The sequence below is a fragment of the Mesoplodon densirostris genome, chromosome 9 (assembly GCF_025265405.1).
Source record: "Mesoplodon densirostris isolate mMesDen1 chromosome 9, mMesDen1 primary haplotype, whole genome shotgun sequence".
In the NCBI taxonomy this organism is placed as follows: domain Eukaryota; kingdom Metazoa; phylum Chordata; class Mammalia; order Artiodactyla; family Ziphiidae; genus Mesoplodon; species Mesoplodon densirostris.
Window position 1 is genome coordinate 99736618 of NC_082669.1, and position 14634 is coordinate 99751251.

Below are 14634 nucleotides of genomic sequence, written 5' to 3' on the forward strand. Positions count from 1 at the left end.
AGGGATTTTATCCAGAGTGCTCAGAAAGAGAAAACGCGCCCTCCTCTCCCAGGGGTCCTCGCAGCCTGGCTGCCCCCATTGCTCCCAGCAGGTGGGCCAGATCGGGGCTTCCCCAACCCCGGACCCGCCCCCAGATACCAGCCTCCTCCGGCCATGGCCTGACCTTTCTAGATGGTTGCTGACCCTTTAGAGTTCTGGAAAAATCCCTAATTCTTACGTTCAATCATTAAAAATCTATTGGATTTTTAATCCAATAGATTAAAAATCATATCAGGTGTCCCTGACAGCAAATTCTTAAACGCCACTTGCTGCCATATGAAAATAGTCTTTGAAAAATTCATAAAGTTCTTCAAACACTGGGCGGCCCCCCCTTCCCCCCCCCAATTTCTGGAATCTGCCGTGCCTCTCTTCTTCTTCTCCTTTCCAGTCTGGTGCAGAATGGGTTCGTGAGCTGTGGTTTTTTGTTACTGACGTTTTCTTTTTTTTTCTTTTTCTTTTTTAAAATAAAAAGCATAGATTTCCCCCCCTCCTTAAATCCCTTCCTTCTTAAAATGTTCTCTTCTCCGCTCTCAGTCCTCCTACTTCCTAGTTCAAGTTTCATTTGTGTCCCGTCCCTGCCCCCTGCCCCCCTCCCCTGCCCCGTTTGCATTGTTTCTGTGCGGCACCTTCAGTATAAAAAGCCCAGCTCCCCCCTCGTCCCTCCTCCTCTCCCTCCTCCCCTCTGGCCATCCTCCCTCCCCTCCCCTCCCCTTCCAGTGTTTATATGTAAGGGTACTGGTTGACCTTGGCGGGGCTCAGTGGGTATCCAGTGTAGACGGTGGAGGCTGGAGAGGCGCTGATGTAGGTCTGGTGGGCGAACTGGGCTGGATACTGACTCGGGTGGATGGTGGGAGAGGGCAGGACCCGGGGGCCCATGCTCACGGGAACCTGGTGGACGATGCTGGCTGGGTAGGCGGTGTGCTGCACGGTGTGACGCGCCGAGCCTTGGGAGGCCACCAGGTGGGCCACGGTGCCAGTGGAGCCCAGGGCGGCGGGCGCCGTGTAGGTGTAGAGGTGGGGCTGGGCGGGGAGGTGGGCGGCGGCGGCCAGGTGCGGGTGCACGGTGCCGTGGCTGGGGCTGTTGTGTGGGAAGGAGTATGGCGCCTGGGCCATCGTAGGGGTGATGTAGGCCTGCTGCCGTCGGTGGCTCCCCGTGCGATCTGCGGTGATGTGCTGCTGAGCCTGGAGGGGGAGAAGCACCAGGAAAGGGCTGCATCATCGGGGCTGGACACGCGCACGCATGCGCACACACGCGCATGCACGGGAGAGGGCGCGGGCCGGGGAAAAGGAGGGAGAAGCGGGGAGTGGGGAGGAGAGCAAGGAGGGGAGGAGGGCGCGGGGGGAAGGCGGAGGGAGAGGAGCGGCAGGCGTAACAGAAGACGCCTCCGTCACGCGCCCGCGAAGTATCAGTTAACCTGGGCTGAGAAGGAAGGCCGTGCCCGCCATGCGCCGGGCTGGGTGACACTCAGAGCCAGCTGCAAAGGGAACGGGAGCCAGTAGGTCCCCCAAGGGCATCCTGCAGCTGTGAGGTGTCGAAAGGAGCCCCTCTTTGAGTGCAGACTGCTTTCTCTCTCACCGTGAAGTCCTGCTCCCTAAACTGCAGGCTCTCAGACACTTCGCTGTCTGAAGTCATAGGTACACATGAAGCAGCCCTCTCTAACCTGGAGAACCTAAGTCATGACATAGACGCGGCCCCGGTTTACAGCCCAGGGGCACCGCTTCCGATGAAGGGCTTCTCAACACAAACTTCCCCTTATCTTACCTCTGAGCTTCTAAGGAAACAGGGCCCGGAGTCCACTTTGCAACTCAGACCTGAGTGACCCTCTACACACAGGCTGAGCGCTGCCCGTGGAGACTCTGTCTTGTTTACATTCCCCCTGAATGTCACCCACCTTCTCCGAATCCTCCGGCTCTTTTCCTGGGTTTGAGGTCCCTGTGGGAGGCCTCCTTCACCGTAATGACTCACTAGACCCAGCACGGTCGGACTATGGGACCCAGACACAGTGTTTTACCCTTTGCTGGGCCGAAATAGCAAGACGTGGGCCAGCCTATTTTTAAGCTCTGGCACCACGTCACTAAGTACTTCGGAGCATCAGACGAGTCATTTTGCTTTGGGCCGGCTCTCTGTGAATGGCGGATCCGCCTTCCCCAAGGTGACCCACAGCAGAACGAGAACACCAGAGGTCACTCGGGGCGCCTCCTGCCGCCACGGGAGGGGCTGAGGCTCCGGGAGGTGGCCAAGGGTCCACCCTGGCGCCCCTGGCGAGCGGCCGTCGGGCGGGCTTACCTGGCTGAGATTGAGAGGTCGCTGCTGCCGGTAGGCAGTGGCTCCAGATGAGCTCCCTGAAGAGTGACCGCTGGTGGAGGTCACGTTGCTGGAGGACTTGGACTTGTAGGAGGACGAGTGGTGACTGGTGGTGACTGTGTTGGGAGGAGGAAAAGGTCACAGGTCCGTCACAGGCCCTCAGCTGCCCGGAAGACCCTACTCCTTGGGGGACAACAGTGGTCTTCCAAGAACCCTTTCCCAAGACTGGGGGATCACCATTCGGCAGCATCGCCCCCAGACCCGGTGACAATGCCGACTCTGGGCTGGCACCTGGGCTGTGGCTTGGGAGCAAACCCTGCTGGAGTTTAGAATTACTATCTGGTGAGACCGAAAAGCATAAGGAGAGTCTAAGAGACAGAAGGAGAACTCTCTGCAGCTCCTCGTGTCCCAGCCAGGGGTGCAGCAGGGGGCCATCTGCTGAGATGCAGAGACACGCTGACAGATGCAGCAGGGTACAGAAAACCAAGTCTCAAAAAGAGGGACTACGTGTCCCAGGGGGAAAAACAACCGGAATAAAATGAATAAGGCAAGGAGGTTTATATTAAAGAAACCATTCTAGTCAGTTTCGGTGCTGAGTGGTCTGTGAACACCAGCTCCTGGCGGAGTGGGACTCATGTCTCCAGGGGGCAAAGTCAGAGGACTGTACGCTCGGGTACAGGATTTGCAGAATCAAGTGCAACTATTCGCCTGTCTCTCAGTGTCTCTCTTGACGTCAGACATCTCTGTGCTGAAGCTCTATCTAGATCAAGAGGAAGTGATCCACAGTGACTGCCAAGAAGCCTTTGGCACAGGGAATCCAGACATCCGCCCAAACCTGCGTTGTCCTCCGCAGACTCCCCGACTCTAAAACCACTCACGTTTGAAGGAGCTGCCCAGAGTGGGGAGTTCAAGAGGAGACCCTGGTAGCTAAGGGAGAACCGGCAAGACGTACACAGGACCTCAGAGGCAGGTCTATTTCTTGTGCTGTTCAGCAGAGAATTCAGAAGATTTACTGGGGCTGAGCATCGTTGGGAAACACAAAAGCCTGATATGGTATCAATCAGGTACCCTGGGGTCGCGAGTGTAAAATGGGCAAATCTGGCAGTTCTTGGGGGTGAAGGATGCTAAGAATTAATGAAGCACACATAATAAGGGTCAGGCCCTTGACGTAACTGGGTTGGATCAATTCTATTGCGAATCCCAGGGTGATGAGGTCAAAGTCAAAGAGGAGACGCCTGAGGCTGGGGCCGGCAAGAGAGAATGCTGATAATTGTTGATGGAGAGAAAGCTGAAAAGAGGGCAAACCAGAAACCGGGGGACAGGAGACTGGGGAGCACAATGAAGTCAAGAGGAGCCTTCTCCTCCCCGATGCAACAGTCCCCCTCAAGTAAAGGGAGAGCTGCCTCACTGGGAAGGGGGCAGCACGTCCTAACAGAGACCCCAAATCCAACCGTGGTTTGGGGCCCAGCGGCCCTCCCATCCTACCCACTGAAGTGCACCCCAGTCGGGGGTGCCCAGGAATTCGTATTCTTCACAAGCTTCCCAGGAGAGCAGGAGCCAGCCAGGCCTTGGTGGACACAGCTGACCTGCATCGTGCAATTGGGGTCTGGTGCTCAGGCCAAGCTTGGTTAGACTCTCAAAGGCCCTCCAAGGCCAGGGGGGCGGAGTGCGGGGTTCCGGGGACCCACTGTAGGGTGAGGGATGCAAAGCTGCAAGTGCTGCCCATCAGGAGAACTCTGTCGCCGTCGATCAGCCATGGTGCCACTGTGCAGGCATCCAACTCCTTCCTGCCCTGCAGCGGATCACCAGCTGTGTCTGCTGCCTGGGCCCAGCTGTGAATGGCACCTCTCTGCTCCTATTTCAACTCTCTGGGCATTCTGTGGTAATTATATTTGAGGGAGAAACTCTGAGTGCAAGGGATCCACAGCGTGAGGCTGCAAGCGGAGAGATTAGAGGGCTTCAGATGAAATGGGTGTGACAGAGCCAGGCTACCGTCATCGCGGGGACAGGAAGTGGGGTCGGAGCTTGTCAAGTTGCCAGAGCAGGGGACCCCAGAATCAGGGAGGGGGTCCTGAAAGGGACCAAGAGATTAAAATAGTAATTTCTTCCTGCAGAGAAAGTGACCATGGAGTGGAGAAGGCAAGTGCCGAAGGTCAAGCTCCGGAGGCGCATTTCGGAGCTGGGAGGACAGTACAGAGCTCTCTGCTGGAGCCTTGCCTAGTTGCTCTCATAGATCTGCTGCCCGGGAAGAGCCCTGGGTTCACGGATGGCCCCTGGTGGCCCTGTCTGTACAAGGCGGATGGGAGAGTGTTTCAATCCTGGGTGAGCCCTGGAGGGACAGCCACATGGCTGTGGTGGGGTTAGTTAACCTCTCTGTGCTTCCATTTTCTTATCTGGAAAACTGGGAAAGTAATGGCGACTACATGTAGGGTCGTTGTGGGGATTACGTGAGTTAATGCACATAGAACGCTTAGTATCTGGCACGTGTTAAGCGCTTAAAGGTGTTAGCTGTGCTAACTACGGTTGATGTCTTTATTACCGCCCTGTCCCCTGGCCAAAGTGGATGCTCAAGGAACAGGTGTCTGCCCCAAGCTGGGACCAGCAAGTTCTGTTTCCTGGGACTGGGAAACTGGGAGCCCGGGGCTCACTGGGTCAGGGTGAAGCAGTGTCCAGAGAGCAGGTGTCGGGCCCCCAGTGGCTCAGATCAAGGAGTTCTGGTTCCCGTCCCACCTGGGACTTAGCTGTTGAACTTTCTCTCAGCCCTGCACCCTTCCAATAAATTCCTTATTTGCCTTAAGGCAGTGCAGAGTTCACTCTGTTACCTCCCAGAAGAACCTTAACTGACCCAAGAGACCCGAGGAGGCTACGTGAAAAATAGGGATCCTTCCTGAGCGGAGACCCACAGAGGGGATTAGCACTGAGGGAAAATGGACCGTCACCTGCACAGCCTCCGTCCTGACCTGATGGGGCTCAGGGAAGCCTGGCAGCCCAGCGGGGCCCCAGGAGGCTGAGGAAGGCTGCTTTGCTTGATTCCTCCAAGCCTAGGACAACTGAGATAACGGAGGATATCAGCATTGAGAAGGACCACGTTCTGGGGGCGGACAGGCACCAGCATGAAGTTCCTTCCTGCCCCTTGCCTGTCACTAGAAAGACCGTGCAGCGTGTCCTCACAGGGGAACATAAATCTCTCTTTACAATGGGAAACTATACCATGGGCTTCCCCAGAGACAGTGGCACTAGGTGCCTTAGAACCAGCAGCCTTACTGAGAATAACCTTCCTTTTTTTTTTTTTTGGTTGAAAACATCCCTGAGAGAGTCTCAGCCCTTCAGCTGTAGCAGTCCTTGTGGAAATGCAGTGGAGTGAGTGCTCAAAACCGCCATGGGCGGCCCACAGCCCGACGGCTGATGGCGGAAACGGGCAACGGAGCGTGAAATGCATGACCTGTGGGCTCCACAGACCTGCCTCCCCCCCTCACCGTCGTGGTTCCCCACAGAAAACTGTTGCGTTATGTGGGGCAAAGCTGGCCCTCAGTCCCCTGACCTGTCTTAACTAGGGGGTTGGACTAGTCTTAAAATTTCAGTAGCTCTCAATTTTGTCACCTTCCACATTGTGGCGCAGGCACCCAGGCCAACAAAGTTCCGAGCTGGAAGACATCTAGCCTGCAATGATCTGGCCGCTGCCTTGTGCATCCTCCACCGTATTTAAAAGGCCAAGGGAAATTCAACACCATCTACCTTCCCCCCCGTTTATCAATTCCTAGAGGACCTGCGTAAGGTCGCTCCTGAGCCAATTCTTATAGACCATCGTCCTGAAGTGTAAAGGGACTGTTACTACTACAGAGTTCCCCCGAGATGTCCTGGAACATGGGCATCCTCGATTTACAACACGCATCGTCTCCTCCTGTAGGTCTACAGTCTCTGATCTGAAATCCCTGGTGTCACTTTTTTTTTTTTTTTTTTTGTGCCACACTGCGTGGCTTGTGGGATTTGAGTTCCCCGATCAGAGATCGAACCCGGGCCCTCGGCAGTGAGAGCGTGGAGTCCGAAGCACTGGACCGCCAGGGAACTCCCTGAAATCCCTGGGGTCAGACACTTTTGAAATCAAGAATTTCCGATTTTAGAAGGTCATTTGGTATATATTCAACATATTAGGTTAGCCCCAGTGGAGTCCTGTGCACTACCACGTAATTAAAAAAAAAGTGATTATTTCTGCTACAGAATACTGGGACATTTCACCAAGTGAGACAAACAGGAATATGACAAAGGGACTATAAATAGCCTCTGGTTAGTTCAGGTCAGGTTTTACCAACTGACTTTGCTGTAAACTTAAAAATCTGGTTTTTGGAGCTTTCTGGATTTTAGATTACAGATGAAAAGGAATATTTCCTTCTCTTCCTGTTCGGTAAAAGGGCCGGTCTTGAGGTTTTCAACAACATAGTCTTGAGACCTTCACTGTTAATTAAGCAGGAGAGCCCTTCACACCAAGCTGTGCGCACTTAAGGCTGCGATCTTTATAACTGGGGTACGTGCGGGGCTACCTGAGGACTTGAGGGTGCACGGCAAGCAGAGGTTTGAGGGGTCCAGAGTCTCACCTTTCAGATGTATCTTTTCCTAAACAGATGCACCGGCCCTGGGACCCGCGGGTTCCCTTACTCGCCTTCTGTCTCACATTCACCTTTTCTCCCATATTACAAAAGAAAGGCTTCCTTCTCACTCTCCTGAATGTTAAAATGGTGCATTGCCTCCAGGCGTGAGAACCCTAAGGGGCGCCCAAATGGGATAATTCCAGAACAAATGGCTCCTGAGGGACAGTCCCGTGAGAGCAAAGACAAGCCACTCTCAGTAGGAAATGCTGAGGGCTGACCAGGCTTGTTTTCGCTCAGGCGGCCAACTCTTTGCAAACTCCCTACCCCATCCCTCCATCCATTCATGAGATACAGTTCAGAAGTGAGGTGGCCATCACAGGGAGCACTTTTTCTGACAGATGTGAGGTCAGCTCTGGCCTCCTGGGCTGACAACAGGATCCTTGGGTGAGGATCTACCACCACCCGGGGCTTAGTAGCTCCCCCGTAACAGGAGGGCGAGCAGCAGGGAACCAGAAAACCAGCCTCCAGAGAAATGCTGCTGGCCGCCCCGGCCCCAAATTACCTGGCCCCAGGCTGTCACACTCCACCAGCGCCTCGCTGGCCTGGGTTTTCAGGGGCGGCACGATGATGGTTCGGGGGTTCCCGGTGCAGTGCGACTCCAGGCTCCCCTTGCTGTCGAAGGTGGCGGCGCTGTGCCCGGAGCGGTGCTGCACGGCGTAGGGGCTGGTGATGCTAGAGGAGTCGGAGTAGGGAGAGTCGTGGACCGTGACACAGCTGATGACGTTTTTTCTCTGCTTGGACACAGGGCTGGAGATGGAAAGGGAGAAAGCAGGACTGTGAGAGGCTGGGGAGGGAGACACCAAACTGACGGTGAAGAGCCTCTCTGTGCTCTGGGGCAGGGGCCGAGGCAGGCAGAGCCGGAGGCGGGGTAGGGGTGACTTCTGCTCTCCAGAACCCTAACGGGGAGGCACAAGCGTCACCAGTCTGACCGGTGGGGGTGGGGGAATATGCGAGGACGGGAGAAAGGGCTGGAGGGGGGCCCACAGAAGCTTCTGGACATGGGGGCGAGAGAAACTTCCGGGCAGGCCTGGGCTGTCCCCTGTGCAGCCGGGCTCAGCTGACCTACCGGGGAGGTGCGTGCAGCACAGAGCTGTGTGGCAGTGCCCTCTGAGCCGCCGGAAGGGGACACGAAAGCAAACAGAGAACCCAGCCAGACCCAGGCAACCTGAGGCCCAGGTGTAGGAGAAAAACACCGCCGGGAAGGGAACAACATAAGCTCGTGAGGCTCGGGACCTGGAAGAGCCAGCCAATTTAGGCAGGAGGGAAGAGGACATCCAAGAGGAACCAGGACGCAGTGAGAGGGACGGGAGAGAGTGAGGTTCTGAGCACGCTGATTCCCGCACACAGCAGCGACCCAAGACCTCCGGGTCCCCTGCTCAGGAGAGGCCCGGCCCTCCTGCAGCTTCCCCTCTGCCTGGCCCACGACGGGGTGCGGGACCGGCACCGCGTCTGGGTGAGGGCAGAGATGCTGAGTCTGTGAGGGCGTGGCTCTGAATCCCTGGTCTTCATCCTATAACTGAGACTTAATACACTGATACCAGGAGGTATCAGTGGCTCTGGGCCAGTACATTTTTTCCGGAGATATTTATGTTTGGTTCCTTTGGGAACCAATTCTGTCTGCCTCCAGGCTAGTGAGAGGCTGGTGGGATGACGAATATGGAATTTGTTGCTTATTGGGAAGGTTTTAAAAATGGATTTTCATCTATTTTTGTATATTGATGGTCTATTTTTAAGAAATATCGATTGCCTAAATAAGACGGTCAGTTTGCAACGACTTGGCTAAGAGAAGAAGCTGGTATTTATATAGAGCACCTAATGCAGCCGCCACACCCCCTCCAGGTGCCTTGCCCAAGGTCACACAGCCAGCCACAGGCCAGATTCCAAGGTCAATCCTACCACCACTAAGGGCGGCAGAGAAATGAGGGAACTCGAGCCCCAGGAAGTGGGAGGACAGCAGGGCTGCTAGCCTACAACAGGCTGAGGGGCTGGGAGTGAGCTCGCAGGGGGCCTGACGCCCTGCTCCCTGGACCCTGCCCTGCTGACATCTGGCCCAGATAATTCTTCTGGGGCTGCATATTCTGTCCTCCCCGGTTCAGGGTAGAAGGGTCCCTCCCTAACTGTGTTTGTGGATAAGGACACATGCCCGGCAGACAGATGTCTAACTTCAGCATGTGCTGGTGGTGTAGCTGTTCCAACCTCTGAGCGATTCAGTCTCCTTATCAGTAAGATGTATATTAATAGTACCAATGTCACAGGCTTGTTTTGAGAAGTGAGAAAATACATGCAAAATGCTTTGGATGGCGCACGACACACAGTAAGTATACTATAAAAACTAGCTTCTGGGCTTCCCTGGTGGCACAGTGGTTGAGAGTCCGCCTGCCGATGCAGGGGACGCGGGTTCGTGCCCCGGTCCAGGAAGATCCCACATGCCGCAGAGCGGCTGGGCCCGTGAGCCATGGCCGCTGAGCCTGCGCGTCCAGAGCCTGTGCTCCGCAACGGGAGAGACCACAACAGTGAGAGGCCCGCATACCGCAAAAAGAAAAAAAAAAAAAAAAAACCCAAAAAACTAGCTTCTAGATGAATGGATAAAGAAGATGTGGTACATATATATAATGGAATATTACTCAGCCATAAAAAGAAATGAAATTAGGTCACTTGCAGAGATGTGGATGGACCTAGAATCTGTCATACAGAGTAAAGTAAGTCAGAAAGAGAAAAAGAAATATCATATATTAACACATATATGTAGAATCTAGAAAAATGGTATAGATGAACCTATTTGCAGGGCAGGAATACAAAGGCAGACGTAGGGAACAGACGTGTGGACACGGCAGGGAGGGGAGGGTGGGATGAATTGGGAGATTAGGTTTGACATAAATACACCACCATGTGTAAAACAGATAGCTAGTGGGAACCTGCAGTATAGCACAGGGAGCTCAGCCTGGTGCTCTGTGATGGCCTAGTTGGGTGGGATGGGGGCGGGGTAGGGGCGGGAGGGAGGTCCAAGAGGGAGGGATGTATGTATGCATATGGCTGATTCACTTCGCTGTGTGGCAGAAACTAACACAACATTGTAAAGCAACTATACTCCAGTTAAAAAAAAAAGCTAGCTTCTTCTATCATGATTATTATTAGGGTTACTTCACTTAAAAACAGGTGAAAAGAGGTTTGCAAAAAACACCTCTAGGCAAAATGAATTCTATGAAGGTACATACTTGCTGGAAAAGTTTCTAGTCTAGGAATAAACCAGAGATTGATATGAAAGAAGTTAAAACTCATCAGTTAGGTATCTTAGAGATCGATGCTAGCTGCTACAGGGAATTTCTGTATAAAGAAATATAATACATGTCTCCACTCTTGGAAGAGATTAACATCTCAGTGGGGGACTGTATAAAAACATGACAAGTTAAACAGTAAAAGCTTTAAAATAATCAGTTAAAGAGAAGGGATGTCATAAAGACTTCCACGATGAACTGTCAAATGAGCTGTGCAGATGATAATTAAGAACTCAAAAGAAGGTGAGGAATGAATTGATTGCATATATTTATAGTTTTTCATGCTAACTTTGATAAAATGGGTATATCTTAATTAATAAAGAGCTACACTTCCTACTTATAACAGTTTAAATCCAAAAAGCCCATATGCTTGTTGCTCAAACATAGTTTGAGGTAAACAGTTACCGTATGACACAGCAATTCTGCTCTAGGTTAAGTATGAAAAGGAACTGAAAGCAGAAACTAACAGATACTTGTATGCTAATGTTCACCGCAGCATTACTCACAACAGCCAAAAGGTGGAAATAACCTCAGTGCCCATCAACTGATCAATGGATAAACAAAATGTGATATATCCACACAATGGAATATTATTCAGCTATAAAAACGAATAAAGTTCTGATACATGCTACAATATGGATGAGCCTTGAAAACATTACACTAAGTGGAATAAGCCAGACACAAAAGGACAGATACTGTGTGATTCCACTTATATGAGGTTCCTAGAATAGGCAAATTCATAGAGACAGACATAGATTAGAGGTTACCAGGGGCTGAGGGAAGAGGAGTTTGGGGAGTTACTGCTTGATGGGTACAGAGTTCCTGTTTGAGGTGAATGAAAAGTTTTGGCAATAGTGGTGATGGCTGCACACACTGTGAATGTATTTAATGTCACTGAATTGTACACTTAAAAATGGTTAAAATGGCAAATTTTATTATATATGTAGTATCACAACTTAAAAAATTAAGGTAATAGGCCAAAAACCATTTAATTGTACACTTTAAATGGGTGAACTGTATGGCACGCAAATTCTATCTCAAGTTTTTAAAAGTCCATATGCTTATTCAGAAACAAGAAAGCAGGCTTCCCTGGTGGCGCACTGATTGAGAATCCGCCTGCCAATGCAGGGGATGTGGGTTCGAGCCCTGGTCCGGGAAGATCCCACATGCCGCAGAGCAGCTAAGCCCGTGTACCACAACTACTGAGCCTGCGCTCTAGAGCCCGCGAGCCGCAACTACTGAGACTGCTTGCTGCAACTACTGAAGCCCGTGGATCTAGGGCCCGTGCGCCACAACTACTGAGCCCACCTGTCACAACTACCGAAGCCCGCGTGCCTAGAGCCCGTGCTCTGCAACAAGAGAAGCCACCGCAATGAGGAGCCCGTGCACCACAACGAAGAGTAGCCCCTGCTCGCCGCAACTAGAGAAAGCCCGTGTGCAGCAACGAAGATGGAATGCAACCATAAATAAATAAATAAATAAATAAATTTTTTAAAAAAGGAAGCAAATGGGATCAGCGGGGAGGGGACGACTGAGATCTGGCAGAAGAACTAGAAAGTGGGGCGCCAGGGAAAGGTCCCCATGCCTGGAAAGTAGGGACAAGGGACCCAAGGGCAGCAGGAATTGTGGAAAGCTGTAGAAGTGGGAGGAACCCTGGGAGGAAGGAGAGCCGCCTTAAAAAGCACAGACATGTCCTGGCTATTGTAAATAGAGCTGCAATGAATGCAGTGAGGTGGACGGACCTAGAGTCTGTCATACAGAGTGAAGTAAGTCAGAAAGAGAAAAACAAATACCGTATGCTAACACATATATATGGAATCTAAGAAAAAAAAAAAGTCATGAAGAACCTAGGGGTAAGACGGGAATAAAGACACAGACCTACTACAGCATGGGCTTGAGGACACGGGGAGGGGGAAGGGTAAGCTGGGACGAAGTGAGAGAGTGGCATGGACATATATACACTACCAAATGTAAAACAGATAGCTAGTGGGAAGCAGCTGCATAGCACAGGGAGATCAACTTGGTGCTTTGTGACCACCTAGAGGGGTGGGACAGGGACGGTGGGAGGGAGGGAGATGCAAGAGGGAGGGGATATGGGGATATATGTATATGTGTAACTGATTCACTTTGTTATAAAGCAGAAACTAACACACCATTGTAAAGCAATTATACTCCAATAAAGATGTTAAAAAAATTTAAAAAAGCATAGACAGGTGAAACCTGCAACTGCTTTCTGTGCGGGGGGCAGGGCTGGCCTGCGAGCAGGCTGTTGTGTAGTAAGACTCTGTTAAAGGAACGCCCAGCCCTCCACCTCCACCCCTGGCACCATCACAAAACGCTCCCAGGACCAGGGTCAGCGCCGGAGGCCATGAGCATGCAGCTCCAAGTGTCCTGACCTTCACTCTCAGCTTCGGTCACAGCCAGTTCTGCCTGATTAAATGACACACACACACAGTGACTCATCTGGTCATTTCACAAAACGCAGAAATGTTCTGCTGCAGATGCATGGTCTGTGGGTGGCGGACCCCACGTGAAGAACAGAGGCTGGCTGCTCCCAAATGTGTCCTGGGAGCTCGTGCTCTAGTCCTGGCGCTGCTGTTCATTTATTGGTGTGACCTCGGGCAGTGGCCTGGATATTGGGGTGACCCTGGATGTCCCTCCAGCTCTAACCTGCTATGACATCCGTTAGGGAGAGTGGCCTTAAAGGAGCCATTGTGATGGTCCCTTGAAGGTTTATTATTAAAGACACTTAAAATAGGATTCGCTTTACTCCTAATTTGGAGAGAAAATAAATCCTTTTAGTAAGTGTACCTTATATGTAGACCCAGACCCAGACAATTCCTGCTGACTATATATCCTCCTTAGGTTCTGAATAGTTTAGAAAATGAGCAAATTAAACACACACATACACCCCCCCACACACACCACTGAGTTTGGCCAAGCTGCAATAAAATTCAAGTTGGACATATTTGGAATTCTTCACTCAATTTTAGAAATTGTGGAGAAGCTTCAGCTCAATACGAGTACGAATTCTCGTGACAACTAGAATTATCTGAACATACAATGGGCCGCTTAATGACTCAGTGAGCTTCTTGTCACTGAAGGAAGGCTTTCTGGCAAAAATCTAACAACTGACAGCTTGGTCTAGATGACCCCTCAGAACTGGGGGCCATCTCCCGACGGAAATGTTGAGGAATTCTGCATGTCGGTATCTTGTCACCTACACTAAGGAGTGTGGAAGAAAACCTCTCCGAACTCTTCATGGGTCCCATCCCTTTTTTCTGATCTGGCAGTCCCCATGCCCAGGGAGCAGATAGGTACAACACAGTCTAATGCTGATTTACCTGCCTCTTTGGATTTACATGTGACAGGTTTGGAAAAGGTGAATTAATTTGATAGCTCTGTTTTTAATCTCTTCTATTGTTAGAAATCTCTGTGCTCTACCTGATGTACTATGCAGATTAGAGAACAAGTGAGAAGCTGTTAAACGAGTCAGCTTAAAAATTGAGCACACGGGCTTCCCTGGTGGCGCAGTGGTTAAGAATCCGCCTGCCAGGGCTTCCCTGGTGGCACTGGTTGAGAGTTCGCCTGCTGATGCAGGGGACACGGGTTCGTGCCCCGGTCCGGGAAGATCCCACATGCCGCGGAGCTGCTGGGCCCGTGAGCCATGGCCGCTGAGCCTGCGCGTCTGGAGCCTGTGCTCCACAACGGGAGAGGCCACAACAGTGAGAGGGGTCAGGAATGATAATTTTGCTTTGGCATTCTTCTGAAAATTCTAGGCAATTATCAGCTGGTCCTGGAGATTTAGTGACAAGCTTAGTCCTAAAAAATGTGGATTGACCATTATTTGCCTCACGTTGGCTCTAAAAGACGCTGCCCTGTGGTCTGCGCTCACCAACCCTGTTCGCATCATCAACCCCCACCCCGCCCTCTGGCTGCTGTGTGGAGGCTGAGTCACGTGAGGGGGAGTGATCGGCATTTCAGGCAGAGTTACAGGGCTAGCGCTGGGGGTGGGCCGCAAATAGGAAATGAGGTCAGGAACACAGAAGATCAGAATCAAGATGCTCACGGCTGGGAGAAATCAGGTTTGGGAACGAGAACGGTCAGGGTCTAGGAGGGAAGTCTCCACGGTTCACACTGGAGCACTGACAGGGAGAGAAGCTTCCGGCTGGAGGGCTGCACCTGGGGGCACGTCCTTGTTTTCCCAGGACTGATGCTTTCCCACCAGCTCCTCGCAAAGTTGGCCACGCCCACCTAAGGAGAGACCCTCAATCTCCCTTTCCAATCTGAAGTCCCTTCTCTCCTTGCCTCCTGCTTTCTCTCTGATCAGTGGCCCCACGTGCTCTTGATCCCTTCTGCCCACCTCTGA

The 14634-nt window shown here is 52.0% G+C and overlaps 1 protein-coding gene across 4 annotated transcripts in view; it reads right to left on the reverse strand.

The window, feature by feature from the left end:
* Positions 1-759: 759 nt before the first annotated feature.
* Positions 760-14634, reverse strand: part of HIPK2 (homeodomain interacting protein kinase 2) — a 187114-nt gene continuing 173239 nt past the window's right edge. For all 4 annotated transcript variants that reach the window (XM_060107539.1, XM_060107538.1, XM_060107537.1 and 1 more), the window contains exons 13-15: positions 7493-7737; positions 2327-2460; positions 760-1221 (exon numbers count right to left, since the gene is read on the reverse strand). In XM_060107539.1, the coding sequence (XP_059963522.1) occupies positions 760-1221; positions 2327-2460; positions 7493-7737 (841 nt within the window). The remainder of the gene's footprint in view (positions 1222-2326; positions 2461-7492; positions 7738-14634) is intronic.